General features: G+C 47.1%; 7 protein-coding genes; 3 read left to right on the top strand and 4 right to left on the bottom strand.

Moving 5' to 3' along the window:
* CNAG_01183 (hypothetical protein) overlaps positions 1-2,436 on the bottom strand; it is a 2,632-nt gene extending 196 nt beyond the window's left edge. The window contains exons 1-10 of the mRNA XM_012193982.1: positions 2,271-2,436; positions 2,188-2,220; positions 2,041-2,126; positions 1,825-1,985; positions 1,720-1,766; positions 1,618-1,669; positions 1,511-1,571; positions 1,370-1,462; positions 1,159-1,320; positions 1-1,093 (exon numbers count right to left, since the gene is read on the bottom strand). The exon at positions 1-1,093 is cut by the window's left edge and continues 196 nt beyond it. Coding sequence (XP_012049372.1) covers positions 1-1,093; positions 1,159-1,320; positions 1,370-1,462; positions 1,511-1,571; positions 1,618-1,669; positions 1,720-1,766; positions 1,825-1,985; positions 2,041-2,126; positions 2,188-2,220; positions 2,271-2,294 — 1,812 coding nt within the window. The 5' untranslated portion in view covers positions 2,295-2,436. The remainder of the gene's footprint in view (positions 1,094-1,158; positions 1,321-1,369; positions 1,463-1,510; positions 1,572-1,617; positions 1,670-1,719; positions 1,767-1,824; positions 1,986-2,040; positions 2,127-2,187; positions 2,221-2,270) is intronic.
* Positions 2,437-2,596: 160 nt separating this feature from the next.
* Positions 2,597-4,821, top strand: CNAG_01184 (hypothetical protein). XM_012193983.1 has 8 exons: positions 2,597-3,021; positions 3,069-3,275; positions 3,325-3,485; positions 3,541-3,577; positions 3,628-3,995; positions 4,047-4,215; positions 4,268-4,479; positions 4,545-4,821. The coding sequence occupies exons 1-8, from the start codon at positions 2,745-2,747 to the stop codon at positions 4,677-4,679; spliced, it is 1,566 nt and encodes a 521-aa protein (XP_012049373.1). The 5' UTR covers positions 2,597-2,744; the 3' UTR covers positions 4,680-4,821.
* Positions 4,822-4,973: 152 nt separating this feature from the next.
* CNAG_01185 (hsp70-like protein) lies at positions 4,974-6,752 on the bottom strand. XM_012193984.1 has 3 exons: positions 6,193-6,752; positions 5,981-6,136; positions 4,974-5,932 (listed from the first exon to the last, which is right to left on the bottom strand). The coding sequence occupies exons 1-3, from the start codon at positions 6,574-6,576 to the stop codon at positions 5,333-5,335; spliced, it is 1,140 nt and encodes a 379-aa protein (XP_012049374.1). The 5' UTR covers positions 6,577-6,752; the 3' UTR covers positions 4,974-5,332.
* Positions 6,753-6,775: 23 nt separating this feature from the next.
* Positions 6,776-9,912, bottom strand: CNAG_01186 (hypothetical protein). XM_012193985.1 has 8 exons: positions 9,286-9,912; positions 9,121-9,237; positions 8,872-9,063; positions 8,570-8,817; positions 8,099-8,514; positions 7,946-8,037; positions 7,843-7,895; positions 6,776-7,794 (listed from the first exon to the last, which is right to left on the bottom strand). The coding sequence occupies exons 1-8, from the start codon at positions 9,621-9,623 to the stop codon at positions 6,971-6,973; spliced, it is 2,280 nt and encodes a 759-aa protein (XP_012049375.1). The 5' UTR covers positions 9,624-9,912; the 3' UTR covers positions 6,776-6,970.
* Positions 9,913-10,112: 200 nt separating this feature from the next.
* On the top strand, positions 10,113-11,432 carry CNAG_01187 (ribosome production factor 2). XM_012193986.1 has 4 exons: positions 10,113-10,281; positions 10,343-10,475; positions 10,535-10,771; positions 10,825-11,432. The coding sequence occupies exons 1-4, from the start codon at positions 10,262-10,264 to the stop codon at positions 11,386-11,388; spliced, it is 954 nt and encodes a 317-aa protein (XP_012049376.1). The 5' UTR covers positions 10,113-10,261; the 3' UTR covers positions 11,389-11,432.
* A 216-nt stretch (positions 11,433-11,648) lies between these two features.
* CNAG_01188 (peroxin-19) overlaps positions 11,649-15,000 on the top strand; it is a 4,352-nt gene continuing 1,000 nt past the window's right edge. The window contains exons 1-5 of the mRNA XM_012193987.1: positions 11,649-11,814; positions 11,873-12,576; positions 12,631-12,849; positions 12,901-13,321; positions 13,381-15,000. The exon at positions 13,381-15,000 is cut by the window's right edge and continues 1,000 nt beyond it. Coding sequence (XP_012049377.1) covers positions 11,727-11,814; positions 11,873-12,576; positions 12,631-12,849; positions 12,901-12,945 — 1,056 coding nt within the window. The 5' untranslated portion in view covers positions 11,649-11,726 and the 3' untranslated portion in view covers positions 12,946-13,321; positions 13,381-15,000.
* CNAG_01189 (DNA-directed RNA polymerase I subunit RPA1) overlaps positions 12,915-15,000 on the bottom strand; it is a 5,931-nt gene continuing 3,845 nt past the window's right edge. The window contains exons 7-11 of the mRNA XM_012193988.1: positions 14,653-15,000; positions 13,797-14,596; positions 13,617-13,745; positions 13,347-13,568; positions 12,915-13,294 (exon numbers count right to left, since the gene is read on the bottom strand). The exon at positions 14,653-15,000 is cut by the window's right edge and continues 1,386 nt beyond it. Coding sequence (XP_012049378.1) covers positions 13,073-13,294; positions 13,347-13,568; positions 13,617-13,745; positions 13,797-14,596; positions 14,653-15,000 — 1,721 coding nt within the window. The 3' untranslated portion in view covers positions 12,915-13,072.

The raw sequence follows: 15,000 nt of genomic DNA, 5'->3' as shown, positions 1-15,000 counted from the left end.
CTCATCGTCTTCACTTCCTGCGAATGGAGAGGCTTCATGACTGCTCCCCCTTACTGTACCAGTTGTTCCACTTCTGGCACGCCCATACGGGACGATAGGAGGGCTGAGGTGATAATCACTCATATCCCTACTCAAGTCCAAAATATTATTGCTCGACGCAGCACGCCTACTAGCCGGAGGAGCGGGAGGCATTTTCTTTCCAGAACCAGCAGAACGAGTCGCTGTCGGCTGAGGGGATGCTGCAAGGCTGGCAGTAAAATTATTATCACCATCGTAGAAACCATTCGATTCAGACTCGCTAAAGTCTGAGTTGAGACTCAAATTGGGGGAAGGAGGCAAGCGAGTGGTCGTCGTGGGTTGGCCAACAGGTGGAGGAAGGTTCCGTCTGGTTGCCATGGAGGGCACCAGTGGAACGGTAGCTCGGGGAGAGGGGATGTACTCTTCCGTGTATCCACGAGGGAAGAGTCCAGATTTCCCTTCGATTTCGCCCTCGCCAATCCACCAGTCATCATTAACCTGCGTCTGGACCTTGACGATCATCCCGACACGGAGGCTCAACTCGTCGCTGGCGTTCGCTTGGTAGTCGTAGAGGGCCTTCACATAACGCGCATTTAGGTCGGGGTAACGAGCGGCGGGAGTGGGCGGAGAAGTGACAGTGCGACGCATAGTGGGCGGGGGGTCATACCTGGAGCTCTTGTATGATGTTACGGAAGACGATAATTGGGACTGGGAGCGATCGGCAGGGGCAGGCCATCGGAGACCCTCATCTTCACCTTCCTCCTCAGAGTGCAGCGCCGTCCTACTCTCGCTATATTTTTCTTTCTTCTCCTTCTTCTTTGAACTAGTCACGTTGGAAAATCCACTCTTTCTACCAAACGATCCGAGTGACGGAAGCATAGATCTCTTTTCCTTGCTTTTACCAGAAGAGGATGCGTTACTCTGTGATCGAGAACGACTGGTGGGCGCATCGTCCTCAGAAGAAGGAACTGTATTGTGCTTCGAGGAATGCGGTCGGCCAATGGCAGTACGCCCAAGTGAGCGAGAAGATGTGACAGTGCTGGAGCGGGCTCTAGTGTTCAAGGGTTTACGAGAGCTACAGTCAAGACAGTTTTCAACCGTAAATTCCACAAAAGTTCAAAAGAATGAGAAAATGCATACCTATGAGTGCCCCAGGAATTCCGCAAATCCTCCAAAATCTCCTTGCACTTGATGTGGTAGTCGACCTCTGCCTCGAGAAGATCAGTCAACAGAGCATATTGCTCATCCTCAGCCTCCTGGATATTGACCATTCTAGAATGAGTTTCATCTTCTATCTCTTCGCTACTCCCACATTAGCATGCGTGGCTTAAAATGAACAGGACCAACGCACAATCTAATTCTGGCGATAGAAACCTCCTCTTCCAATACTCCCGTGTCCTTCTTACTGTTCTGGGATTTTGTAATGGCCGCATCAAGAGCAAGTCTGAAAATGACTTAACATCGTTTGACAAACCGTCAACATTCAACATACCTTCTAGAATCAAGCTTCTTTCTCAGTGATTTGTATTCATTGACGGCCGCAAGCCCGGATTCTATGGGACAATTAGACTTTCACTTCATCAATGTGGTATTACTCACCCATTCCGGCAATGTAACTATCACCAAGTCGTGAAGCAAACTCTTCTTGAGCCTAACCAGCGTCAGTTTGTATCCTCGTCAAAGAAAAAAAAGAGACCTCACTGAAGCCAGTCGACATCGAGCACGTCCATACTTCGAAAGGGCGTCTCCTATTATCCACGATTAGTTACATCATTGACTTGCCAATGATGGCTGATTGGCACCGACCATAATCATCTCCAATTTCATCGCCATAGTCAATCATCACTAAACCAAGTGCCTCGGTATAGGATATCTTGTCTTTTCCTGACCCCGGTGGTGGGTAAGGGTCAGCCGTGGATTTGACCTTTGTGAGCTGTTCATAGAAAGGCAGAGACGTGGCATGTAGTCTGTATACATACCGCTTAGAAGAGCATTCATTGTGTGATCCGCCAAGGTGCTTACCGTTCAATACCGATGCGCCGAACTTCTATTTCTTTTTCAAACTCGAGAAAGTCTGGTGACAGTTGCGTCTTCTCGCCAGAGAATACCTGAGTAGTAATAATCTAATAAGCAATCTCCTCGTACGTGTTGCAGGAGGATGATCTCTACCTTCTCTGATGTCCATTGTGTAACTTTATTGAGCTGCAAGTTGTAAGCAGGAAAGATGCAGGAGGCAGGAGAGATATGCGCACCTGTTTCAATGCCCTCCTCTGCATTTTCGAGGTAATGGAAGGAAATGGAGGATAAAAGGTATAGGGAAAAGGTGAAAATGAAAGCAGGAAGGATTCTGCCGGTTGGCAAGCAGTGGGGCCACTTCAGTTGTGTCGAGCTGGAAGACGCGAGGCGAGGCGCGTCAATATTGACTCCTTTTCTCTAATTCGTATTTGATTCCGCTAATCAGCCCGGTCCGGTCCGGTAGCTAGGTTTGTAATGAATTATTTTTAAGCTAATAATAACCATGAATAGATGAGATCGCAGAGGCGCGTGGTCGTGCGACGTCACAACAGCTTTCTGCTCGTTGGGATTCCGACGACCGCGGGTAGTGACGAGTATCGATCACTGACTATCGGTATAAAAACCTGTTACTCTTTTTGCCTGGCCTCTGCTTCGCTCTACCTCTTGAAGAAGGTGCTATTCGGCAATTCCAGCAAATATCGCCGTGTGGCATGACATCTCCCCGATCGTTACTATTTCGCATACAGCCTCCACAAGAGCCAGGACACATACATGACTTTGCCATCATGGACTCTCCGCTGTCAGAGTCGCCAACTGCGCGCAAAAATAAAGACCTAACCTATCTCATAATTTCTGGGGGCACTGGTGCCAATTCGATCGCAGGAGCTTTTGGACATTCTCCCTCATTTGTCTTGCCAGTTTCCGACGATGGAGGTTCATCCTCGGAGATATTGAGATGTTTTGGGGGACCCTCGATTGGTGATATTAGTGAGTATATGTCAACTACCGAATACAAGAGCTTGAACATGACCCAGGATCTCGCCTCACTCGCCTTATCCCCGTCAGGCGCCATCCAATCAGCAAGGAGGATAAGGAAAGGGCAGCAATCTACCAGCTTATGGCTTACCGTTTTCCTTCCGATGCCCCTGAGAAGGTCGTAAGAGACATGTGGATGGACATTGTAGAAGGTAGAAGTCACTTATGGAGCGGGATCGGTGAGGATAAAAAAGAATGCATTCGAGGTAAGCTTATAGCAATGTTTTATTGGTATCCGTCGCTGAGACAAAGTAGCATTTTTTGTACATTTTGAAACCCAATGCTTAAAGCGGGCTCATAAAAGATTCTCATTCCGAAATTTCTCTCTGGGTAATGGCTTTCTGACAGGCGCTAGAGATCTTTTTGGGAGTTTACCCAGCGCTATATTCTTATTTAAATCTATCGCAGGAGTGGAGGTAAGTTGACCTTGCCTGCTGTAACCATAGAATTTTTGGAAATAACATAATACAGCATGGAGCTCAGGTCATCCCTGTAATCAATACAAATCGTAAGATGAATTTGGGATCGTCATTACTGTGACTAACAAAGTTCAACTAGAAACGGTCATTATCGCAGCTCAGCTTGCCAATTCGACAACTCTTGTAGGCCAATGTGCCATATCTCACCCTAGACCCTCCGCTTCTCATGATAGCTCTATATCCACTCCTCTAGGGTTGGGCTCCGCCACCCTTCCTTCCATCCATCCCTTTTTACGAAGTCACTTCAGAAGAGACTCGCGGACATTTGATACTCCTGATGAGTCGGCACCGCCTACACGGTCGCATAGTGGCGATCGATTAGACGCAGTCACCCATGATGCAGAAGGGCACGACGGCGAGGGGAATTTGGCGTACCGAAAAGGAGAAGATGAAGCGCCGCTTGAAGCCAAGATTGATAGGATATTTTACATCAACCTCTATGGACAGGTGGATATAAGACCCATTTGAAGGCAGTAGGAGCTGATGGACTCTGTTCAGGAAATCTACCCCGAGCCAAATACCGATTACATTGACGCAATTCAAAACCGGGACATCCTCGTTTACTCTTGCGGTTCCCTGTGGACTTCTATTGTTCCGTGTTTAGCACTAAAGGGGCTGGCAGAGCAAATAGCCAGATCTCAAACTCTCAAAGCCAAGGTTCTCTTACGTGGGTAGAACCAAAACTCAACAACTGGCAATTAGTTAATCGTCACATGTAGTTAACTCTTCTAATGACCGCGAGACAACAGATTATGCTGCTTCAGAATATGTAGCAACCATCCTAGCGATGCTTCGTCACTATGACAAACCTAGACGAAATCGAGCAAGAGACCAATTATTGCCAGGACCAGAGTGGAAGGCAGCTAATTTGATCTCGCATGTGGTTTGGCTGGAAGGAGCAAAAATTGAAATCGACGAGGATCAAATTCTGGTAAGTCAAAGCAACTAATAATTCACTCTAGGGTTTGGCTTATCAAAACGGACTATTAAATGTAGGAATCGGGTGTGAAGATGGTATGCGTACCGGCAAATGTACACGGGGCCCAACACGGGGAAATCCCCTTGTTTAGCAACGAGGCAGTCGAATGGGCCATGGAAAGAGTCTTGGAAGATGTCAATCATAATGCGTAGATAGTATACTGTTATTCTTGATCCCAAGCTTAGAATTATGAAGTATCTTTCAAGGTATATGTATACCGCCCGGCGGTTGTTCGATTTTTGTAATAAACGTGGAAACGAATGCAAAAAGCGAAACGCAAGAATGAGAAACGAAGTGCAAAATGCAATCAAAAAAACCAAATGTGAATACAGAACTTGAATTTAGAGTTGCTATGTTCAAAATTTGGAAGTTGTTTTTTATGATTTGTTGTCTTTCTTAACGTCTTTGACCATCTATACAGATCTCATCAACTCAGGGTCCGGCATGGATCGATTGGCTGTGGCTGAATGGATAATACTCTATTTTGCCCAGGCATGGCTCCATCGCATCTCCTCGTTGTCCGCTATATAAGTCTTCATCCGTCAACTTTCTTCTTCCTGTTTCCCTCGTTGCTCTTTATATGAACATCGTTCCTCACGCCTATTGCTCACCACTGATTCTCACCTCATTATGCTCACCTGAGGAAGATCCCATCCTTCGACCATCATGGTACGTATTTTCTGAAGCAGACATACCATAAAATGCAAAAGGTGTCTGAAAAGAAACTTAATTTATGTCTTTTCAAACCCCGAGCTGCCTGGACCTAAAGATAATGTGATTTACAATACATATGTAATTCTAAAGATCATGCCGAAAGAGCTTCCGAAACCTCTTCACCGTCTTCACCATCCAAACCCCTCTCTTGCTTCCCTTGCTTCCCCCACTTCTCCCAAATTGTTTTCAAATCATTCTTCTCAGAAACAGTCAAGCCGCCTTGCTGATGTGCTCTCACGAGGGCTCTCATGGCATTTTCCTCGTACTCAACGTCATCTACCCCTTGCTTCAATCCCTCAACCAAGGCTGTGAAGACCCCCTCTCGTTTCAGGCCCTCTACAAGACTTTCAAAAGGGGCATTCTTTTCGTTCTCCTCAATATAATTACGAACTTCACTGGGGATCTCGCCTTCATATCTCTCACTAGACTGCATCGCGAGAGTCCCCACCAGGAACGCCATCTTCCTTCTGACAATAACCTGGGGATCATTCACACCTCGTCTGAGAATTGAGTAGCCGCTTTCCGAAGAAGAGGTTGCAGTGCAAAGAGCATAAGAAGCCAAAGGCCAGTGTTTGAGGGCTGCTGAAAGAGCGTATGTAGCCTTGGCACGTACCGATGGAGGATATGAAGAGATGGAAGACGGCGGGTAAATGATTTCCAGGATGCGAGGGAACGTTTCATATATATAAAACTTTTCAACTCATTAGCAGAAGGAACTGATTTCTTTGAACAGACTTACGGCAGCTTGGGCTTTGATGTTATTCTGAATGGCCGTACCAATGACCCAGCACGTATGGGCGACTATTTCTGGATATGGAGAGGAAAGTAGAGTGAGAAGAGGATCCCATAATTTTAATATAGGCATGTTATTGGCATTGTCGATGAGCTCAATTAGCTACACGAGTCTTTTATTAGCCCTACGCAACAATCAAAAGGCAGCCCAGGACATACCATTTCAAAATCGTCCAAAGCCTCCACTCTGTCTTCTACAGAATTGTTCTCATCTATGGCAAACGCCATCTTCTCCTTCATGGTGATGCTATCTCCTTTACCCAAAATCAAATCCAACATCTCTGTCGTTAAATCCTCTTTTTTGGCGCCAGGGACCTCTGCACCAGGTGGTAATGGTAGAGAGCTTCCATCCCTCGGCGTGGCTGGCCCTGGCGTCGATGCTGGGGAGATATCTGGGGGTCCCAAGTCGGAGGCATGAAGGGTGGAAGTGCCGCTCTGAGTGGAGTTGGGATTGAAGCGTATCTGTAGTTGCTCAGAAGCGTCCGCATCGGGGGCGGTGGAGTTTGCAATTGACCAACGAAGTAATTCGTTGATGTCCGGCATGGCGATGATAATGAAGAGTTCGATGCGCAAAGAAATGAGACAGAGGATGAAGATGAGTTTATCTGGATATTTGCTGCTCCTGGAAAGCCGGCGGAGCTGGGTGGCAATTCTCGCAAACGCTGGAATAATCGGAAGGATGACGTGGATATATAGATAACGGCGGTGGTGGCCTCCTGCTGCAGCAGTGCCGCCGCCTCCTCCCGCTGCCGCATCTTCTTCCTACGTACTACGTAATACACGGACGAACAAGCAATTCCAATACATAAATGAATGTATGATGGATGCCCACCCTACCATCATCCAGAACCAAGTCGTTGCTGCAACATCAGTCCAAAGGCTCCCTCGCAGGTGCTATGCTACAGTGCATCCTTATTCTTTACAAATGCGCTTTCGATTAATCAACGACTTTCAGTCCAGCAAAAGGCTGCCCGCTAATAGCTCTATGAACCTGCTCAAGGGGATTCGGCTTCTTCCTCTCCTTCTCAGAAACACTGGATTCCCCTTCCTTGCCGATTCCAATATCCGCGAACTGTCTTTCCAGTGCGTCGTCCTCCACGCCATCTCCCAGAAAGAACTTCATCAAAGCGCCAGAAAACCCCGAGAAAAGCGTTACTCCTTCGACGTCAGATTTAGTAGGCTTGGGCGTCCCCTCAGCTCTTGACGCTAGATTCCAGTAAACCATTTCTGGCAAGGGGTATCCCGCTTCTTCAAATCTTCTCTTCATGGTCTCGTGTTCCGTTTCTCCGTATTTGCCTTCCCCTGCGGCGTCGAACTGCATATCTGAGAAGACGAAAAGCTTCTTGACCATGTGTTCGGGAGCTAGTCCATTTTTTTTCGCCGTAGCCAAGATGAGTTCGTAGGTCTTGTAGAATTCAGTTGACATTCCCCAATGAGCTTTCGAAAGCTGTGACGCTCTCTCAGCTAGAGGTAGATTGGGATCGATGTACTCGCATGCAGGATCAGTGGAAAATGTGAAGAATCGGCCTTGCCAAGGAGGTAAGGCAAGTTCCGAGAGAAGAAGCGTAAGGGCAATGCAAGGTAAAACAGGCGGAGGGTTTTGAGGTGAACCATGATTCAGTGAGCCCATTGATCCAGAAACGTCGGCGATAGCGATGCAGTTGGAAATACCATCGGAGGAGCTTGATCTGATAGAGTCAACAAGGGTTGCCCATTGCAAATCGGCAAGTCGCTTGGCAACCGGGGATTTGCCCCGTATTGCTAGACTTCATCAATATACGCATAGGGATAATAATCGAACCACCTCACCATTGTACAGCAGTTCATGAGGCATGAGACTGGCTCCAGAAACGGTGGTGAGTCTAGCGTTTTCATAAGCTTTGCACATGAGGAAGGAAAATGCAAATTTTACCCCTGAGATACCCGATCTAAATAAGCCGCAAATCCCTGTTGGTCGTGCGCCATGAACGCCTCTGCATTACGAGCCATTGATCTAGAAGGAACCTAACATCCCAGTCACCAACTGATCATACAATAATCTTTATGCTTAAGAACAGAAACGCACCCTATTGTAATCGAACTTCCAGGATTGGTTGGACATCGCAACTTCCGGGATCGCAAGTGCCTTCCTCAGCGGTGTAAGGATCTCCTTCTGCAGCTTCTGTCTTGCCCAGATGACATCATCGCCCGGATAAAATAGCTTTGCAAGAGCGGTGGCAATGTGGAGCTGTTTATCAGCAGATTTGCCAGGGGTGGGTGCCCATTTGGCTGCAAAAGACATGTTGGAAATATTAGGAAGTGCCACAGCGTCATGATCGCTCCCTAAACAGTTTTGCTCATTGTATTTGAAGAGCAGTTTGAGATCTTCTTCCAGATAGCCGTGAAATATTCTTAAAACGGTGAGATACAAGGCTTGGAACTTCTTGTCGTTCGTGAGAGCGTCTTGAAGACGAGAAGAGAGCAACTGATGTTTATCAGACACTGCTGTGACGTCAACAGGCGACCCACGAATAGTAGCATAATGAAACAGCCTTACAGGTCGGGGCCTTCCATAACTTCGCCTGAAAGTCATCAACATCCTTTTTCTCGCGTTTTTTAGCTTCAACGATAATTTTCAGGAAGCCTTGACGATCTCGTTTGGAGGTCGTGCGACCTTGAATCCGAGACTGCTTGAATAAGTCGGCAGAAATATTAGGCGCTAAAGTTTCATCCACAGCGGTGAGCTTGCCGGAGAACGAAGTGCTTAGTTGGCCATTGATATGTAAAATAAGGAGATCTAAAAGGCTAGCAAACTGGATCAGCTTTTAAACAAGATTCTAATTTTCAGCTCAAATCTACTCATCAAAGGTTCCATGAGGCCTCGAGGAATATTGACTTGGGATTTCTCCTCCTAAATCAATACCACCCTCATCATCAAGTTCCAAAACATGGCCTTTCTCCAACTGCTGCTTCTCTCTTTTCTGCCGTTTCTTAGATTCTTTCTTTTCGCTGATGGAGGGCGGACAAGTGTGATCCACAATGAGATGCAAGCTATAGAAACGTGAATTAAGCTAGTATCGACAGGTTCAGCTTCCGGCAGTCACGTACTTCTCTATGAAAGTGCGCGGATGTTCGTCCCAAAGCCAAGCCATTGCTCGATAGAACCCATCTTTGAAGCCTTTCCCCTCATGAATGGATCTCGAATGGAAGATGATTTTAAGCGTTCTAACACTGTTTGTGAGCTCATGTGACAAAATCAGTTGATAAACTCACGCCAAGGAATCCTCTGTCCATGCTGCCTCGAGAAGCTTATAGAGTTGATCAGATGCAATGCCAGGAGCCAGATCAAAAAATAAATCAACCAGCGGTGAGTCTGTAGTTTTGTGAGCCAGCGCACCTTTCTCAGTCAAGGTGTCCGGTATATTTTTGAGTGCTTCTATAAAAGGGTGGAAGCTGGTGCCAGGAACTTCTGACGAATGAATGGAAGGAGACTTTGACCGGGTGGGAATAAGTTGATCAATGACTTGATCAGGTGGCAAGTTCAGCAAGCCTAAGAAGGCTGATGGCAATGCCCAGTTACTAAGCTGAGGTACTTCGGATTCTGCTAGCATGTTCGGTGGGAATCGATGGATATACGGAAAGAGGAGGCGAAGAAGCGAACTGCCAGCAGATAACGACAGTCCGAAAGTGTGAGAAGAGAAATCGGGAAAATTGGCTGATGATAATCACGCGTGCAAGAAGGGAAACAATACTTGAGGCTACTGCAGGATGGAGAGGGAGTAAAGAATGGTGCGGAAGGCGAACAACAAGCGATCAAGGAGGACAGAACGGGGCTGCGTACAGAGATCACCGCGTCGAACGAATGACGAGCTCAAAAGCCAAACATTTATTTAATTCAACCACGCCTCCTATACAGAAACTTACTTAAACATAATTACATTAGCAAACGATTTATATGTAAATGGTACTTTGGTGCCCATTTTGAAGGGCCGCGTAGCGTATCAGCCAATTGGAATATCGATTCAACCTGCTTTTCGAGGCGCGCGGTCAAATCCCATTTCTTAACTTACTTTTTGTATTCAATATATTTTTTTGCCACTCAAATTTCTTTACACAGCCGTGGGGCCCCGCATATTGCTACAAGTAATCTTAAAAAATTGTGAAGCGACCTGTTCTCACGAAGTGTTTGTCTTGCATGCTGCGTTGCATTTCACCACCTACCGCTTCCTAACATATTATATTCGTCAACATGTCCATGCTAAGGACCATGTGAGTACTTTCCCAAGAAGGAGTATCGTCAAAAAGTGTGCTAACTTTCGTTAACCATCAGCAAGCCGAAAAACGCCCGTGTCAAGCGTGCTTTGGAGAAGAGAGAGCCTCAGATTGTAGAGAATGACAAAACAGCTATCTTTGTTCGCGGTCAAAACTCAAGTGACAAAGTTCGAAATGTCATGAAGGACCTCGTAAGCGTTTGTGTACTTGTCAATATCTTGCTTTTCATTGATAGCGTGTTCCATTGCAGTACTCTCTCAAGAGACCTCATGCCATCAACTTTTCCCGAAAGAACGACATTCATCCCTTTGACGACGCCTCCTCTCTTGAATTTTTTGCCGGAAAGAATGATGCGAGTCTGTTTGTAACTGGCCTTCACAGCAAGAAGCGCCCGCACAACCTGGTGTTCTCTCGAATGTTCGATGGTCGTGTGTTGGACCAAATCGAGCTTGGTGTTGAGGAGTTCAAGGCCATGTCTGAATTCCCTGTAAGTGTCTTTACCATTCGTCACGTATCAACGCTCACAACTGTTTCATGCAGACTCTTAAATCTTCTCTTGGTGTGAAACCAATGATGGTCTTCCATTCTGACCTATTTGACACCCACCCCACCTACCAGCAGCTCAAATCTCAGCTCCTCGACTTCTATAACGGTCACCCGATCACCGAAGCGCCATTGCTTACCACTTTGGAGCATGTCATCTCTATTACTGCTGGACCCGTGTCTGACACAACACCTCTTCCCCGAGTTCACTTTCGGGTTTACACTGTTAAGCTTATCCCTTCTGGTACTCGTGTGCCCAAAATCCAGCTCACTGAGATGGGTCCTTCAATCGACTTTGCTATCAGAAGACTCCAAGCTCCTGATGAAGAAATGATGAAAGCAGCTCTTAAGAGGCCCAAGATTGCCAAGAGCGATGTTGAGAAAGGTCTCGGAAAAAAGAGGAAGAATATCGAGACTGACGAAATGGGAGACAAGGTTGGCAGAATACACCTGGGCAAGCAGGATCTGTCAAAGATGCAGGGTAGAAAGATGAAGGGGTTGAAGGTCAGAGACGGAAAGAAGAGGAAGACATCTGGGACCGAAGGCATGGATGAGGACTAGATTTCTGTTGTACCTGATTATGCATAGTTTATATTCCATCTTTGTTTTGTATCCGTTTATCTGGCTAAAACTTTTGCATGAAACTAGCCACGAGTTAGAATATCGCTCTGTACATACTTTTTTGCAGCTTACCATGCAGATGCAGTGATGACAGCGGTCGCGTTATGTTTGCTTCAGCCGCGGCTGAATTGAGTACGTAAACACCGGTTAGTTGTAGCAGAGCTTCCGGCGACTGGGATGATACAACAGATAATGCACAACGAACGAAAGCGAGCTCCGTTTGTTGTCATCTACTACATAAACTTATAGATTATCATAAACCTTGGCCGTCGACGCGTATGATGGATGAGTCTTCAAAACACCAATACAGGGATCCCCAAGTCACTGAAGAAGACGAGGAGGAGGAGGATCTGTCCGACCTTGACAGTGAGATGATCCCCACTACCGATGCGCTGATGGCATTTTGCTCACGGCACTATAACAGACGTCCTCGAATCATTCCAAAATTCACGCCCGTCTGCCTCTACCTTTCAGAGAAACGCGTCGTTACCCTCTGCAACGCAACCGAGGCCGTCAACTCCACCACCGGGGGAGGATGATGAAGATTTCGAAGCCTCTTTGATGCAAGGAATGGAATCACTCTTGCGCCAACTAGCAGGTGATCATCCTCCAGGAGTCATGCCTGACATAGGACGAGATGGTAGCCCCAAGCCAACTGATCCTAAAATGGCTACTTCCGGTTCAGTAGAACCATCGCCACTTTCGAAAGAGGCAGAAGAAGCGGCCTGGCAAGATGCTGTGGATACGTTACTATCGGGCGAGGGACTTGCTGCGTTAGGCTTGGATGAGAGCACGTCTTCTAGGAGTAAGGAGAAACCTTCATCCGAACCCCCATCATTGAATGGCACAGCCCCGAAACCTTCTTATGAAGACACACTTCGTAAAACCCTTGAATCCCTCAAGTCGGCTGGTCAAAACAGTGGTGGCAGGTCGTCGGCGGCGAAGGACGGACAAAATGATATTGCTTCTCTCTTTGCATCGCTAGGAGGAGATCCAGATCTTCTTAAGGGGATGAACCTTGGGGAGGCAGGAGGCGAAGAGGATTTCGAGGGTATACTAGAAGGAATGATGGCTCAACTTATGACTAAAGAGGTGTTGGAGGAACCCATGAGCGAACTGGCTGTCAAGGTACGTTGGACCTTAACGAATCGCAGATCAACGATTAATGCCTCTGCCTTTTAGTATCCAGCATATCTCAAGTCTCCACCGCCGGACACATCGCCAGAGGACATTGCCAAATATCATCAACAATACACATTGGTTACTCAGATAGTTGAAACTTTTAAAAAACCAGGTTACACTGACGAAAAAGATGGGAAGGATATTGCCAGGCTTGTGTCTGAGATGCAAGACCTTGGCGGGCCCCCTAAAGAGGTGATGGGAGATTTACCGGAAGGTTTTGTAAGTTGTTCCGGATGGCCCCTGACGAGATACTGATAACTGCCCCGTCAGGATCTGGGAATTTTGGGTAACGAGGATGGATGTACCATAATGTAACAGCGCTCAACTTTAATGCGAGCGGGAAGGCAATCCCATATCCATGCACTAGGTACCAAAATCTAAATCACAATCTTTTACAAATGTCAAAGTTAAAAAGGCTTCCGTTCATATTAAACACTCCACGCTATAATCTTGTAGGAGCACGTATGTCAAAAGCACCAGTACCGCTCGCACTAGGTTTACCCATCACAATCTTGGCTGCGGGGCTCGTCAGGTCATCAAAGTCACCATGGAGGGTGGCTTCGGACAGGAAGGCAACGGTTGTTTCAAATGACGCTTTGAGTAGCGGTGAAGATTTGGCAGAGATACCAGTACGGTTGAATGGCCTGAAACCACCGGCATGAGTCTGAACAAAACATCAGTGAGGAGTCTAGTACGTCTAACCCGTTCCAACATACCATGTAATCCGCAATAATGGTTAAATGCCTGTAGTCAACAGCAATACCATAAGCTCCGAAGACGCTCGACACTTCATCAATGATGGCTCGACGGGCAGCTTCGACACCGAAAGTTGTAAGAATCGCGTAGATATCGTTGGAGGAGAGCCTGTCAAGGTCGACAAGCTCATCAGCGAGGGCCCACATGCCCCTGAGATTAGAGCCCTCAGTGATGAGCGATCGCTGACTCGTCATTAGCACTTGGTTACAATCACAAGGCTTGAAACTCACAGTGAACTCTCCTTTATCGGAGAAAATCTTCATGCACCTGCCAATGTTCTCGATTTCGTGAACAACAGCAGCTCGACAAGTTCTCTCAATAATATCGACCAACAACAACTTGGGTGCACTCGCAGGGAACTATAACCATCGATTAGTCAAGTAGTAATGCACAGCAGATGCTGTACTCACCTCAAGGTCAAACTGGGCCGACTTTCCACTGTGACCGTCAAAGCTGAAGGTTGTCGCATACTTGCTAGCAAGCTTGAACAATTCTGCCCAGTCATCCGCCTTCTGGTCCTTCTTTGCCTTCTCTGCGGCGTCGTCTTCCACATCTTCCTCATCATCCTCTTCAAGCTCCTTCTCCACAAAGTCCTCGAGGTCTGCAACGCCAGAATCGACATCGGAATCCGCCTCATACTCGTGTTGCTTGGCTTGAGCCGCACGTTTGAGTTGATAGGAGTCCTCGTCATCGTTGTCCAACTCGTCGTCCCGCCCTCTTCTCCTGACGTCAGGTTCTCTGTCAACTTCCTCCTCGTCCCCTTCATCACCACCAACTCGGACCTTGCGACCTTTCCCAACCTGGGCTTCCTGCTCTTTGGTCTTAGCTACTCTTCTAATCTCGTTTTGGATTTCCTTCTTGAGTCTAGGAGCAAAATGCCAAGCCAAACTCTCATGAAGTTGTTCGGGGGTAATCTCGTATTCTGTACCATATTCTTCAGGGGGGTAGAACTCAAGCAGGACAGTGTATTTACGCTGACGAGAGTCGGATTCGGAAGACTTGGATGATAGACGTTCGGTGACAGTAACCCGCTCCACAACTTCGGAAAGAGTAAGCCGCGATACTTGCTTGACAAAAGTTTCGATGTCCTTGTCGGAAATGTGTTCTCGTAGAGGAAGTTTCATAGTAGGAGTGGTCGGTTTGGAGGAGGCAGTCATGACAATTTCTCGCAGACGAGGAATACCAAGGGTGACGTTGGCAGCGCCGTGACCTGTAAAATATATATTAGCTGGGCATTCTCGATATGTGAGCGCGCGAAGTTCTCACCAGCTAAATGGAAAGTGTTTAGTGTCATTTGTGTGGATGGTTCACCGACACCTTGACTAGCTAACAAACCAACAGCTTCTCCGGGCTCCACCAAACTCCTCATATATCGAGCTCTAGCCAGACCCAAAAACTCTTTCTCTGGAACTCTTTCGCTTGTATAAGGACTAGCCTTGTTCTCTCCCTTCTTCGCTATGTATCCGAGCTTGTTGTCTTCGATGTAGTTGTTCAGCTTTTTAGCATAAGCCTCAGACATACTACCGATATATCGGGACGGCGAGTATTCAGAAAGAGCGGGTACATGCTTGTGGGGCTTCTTGAGGGCTTTCTTCATGTGAGAGAGGGCCTCGT

This window comes from Cryptococcus neoformans, chromosome 5, assembly GCF_000149245.1.
Source record: "Cryptococcus neoformans var. grubii H99 chromosome 5, complete sequence".
In the NCBI taxonomy this organism is placed as follows: Eukaryota; Fungi; Basidiomycota; class Tremellomycetes; order Tremellales; family Cryptococcaceae; genus Cryptococcus; species Cryptococcus neoformans.
This window is presented reverse-complemented; position numbering and strand designations above follow the sequence as displayed.

Coding starts and splice junctions, on each gene's coding strand:
- CNAG_01184 (XM_012193983.1), top strand. CDS start 2,745: ATGACATCTCCCCGATCGTTACTATTTCGCATACAGCCTCCACAAGAG. Junction 3,578..3,627: donor CCCTGTAATCAATACAAATC/GTAAGATGAATT, acceptor AAGTTCAACTAG/AAACGGTCATTATCGCAGCT. Junction 4,480..4,544: donor TCGACGAGGATCAAATTCTG/GTAAGTCAAAGC, acceptor TATTAAATGTAG/GAATCGGGTGTGAAGATGGT.
- CNAG_01185 (XM_012193984.1), bottom strand. CDS start 6,576: ATGCCGGACATCAACGAATTACTTCGTTGGTCAATTGCAAACTCCACC. Junction 6,137..6,192: donor CTTTGGACGATTTTGAAATG/GTATGTCCTGGG, acceptor AGACTCGTGTAG/CTAATTGAGCTCATCGACAA. Junction 5,933..5,980: donor ACATCAAAGCCCAAGCTGCC/GTAAGTCTGTTC, acceptor TGAGTTGAAAAG/TTTTATATATATGAAACGTT.
- CNAG_01186 (XM_012193985.1), bottom strand. CDS start 9,623: ATGCTAGCAGAATCCGAAGTACCTCAGCTTAGTAACTGGGCATTGCCA. Junction 8,515..8,569: donor GTTATGGAAGGCCCCGACCT/GTAAGGCTGTTT, acceptor ACGTCACAGCAG/TGTCTGATAAACATCAGTTG. Junction 7,896..7,945: donor TTAGATCGGGTATCTCAGGG/GTAAAATTTGCA, acceptor TGAAAACGCTAG/ACTCACCACCGTTTCTGGAG.
- CNAG_01187 (XM_012193986.1), top strand. CDS start 10,262: ATGTCCATGCTAAGGACCAT. Junction 10,282..10,342: donor ATGTCCATGCTAAGGACCAT/GTGAGTACTTTC, acceptor GTTAACCATCAG/CAAGCCGAAAAACGCCCGTG. Junction 10,476..10,534: donor GAAATGTCATGAAGGACCTC/GTAAGCGTTTGT, acceptor GTTCCATTGCAG/TACTCTCTCAAGAGACCTCA.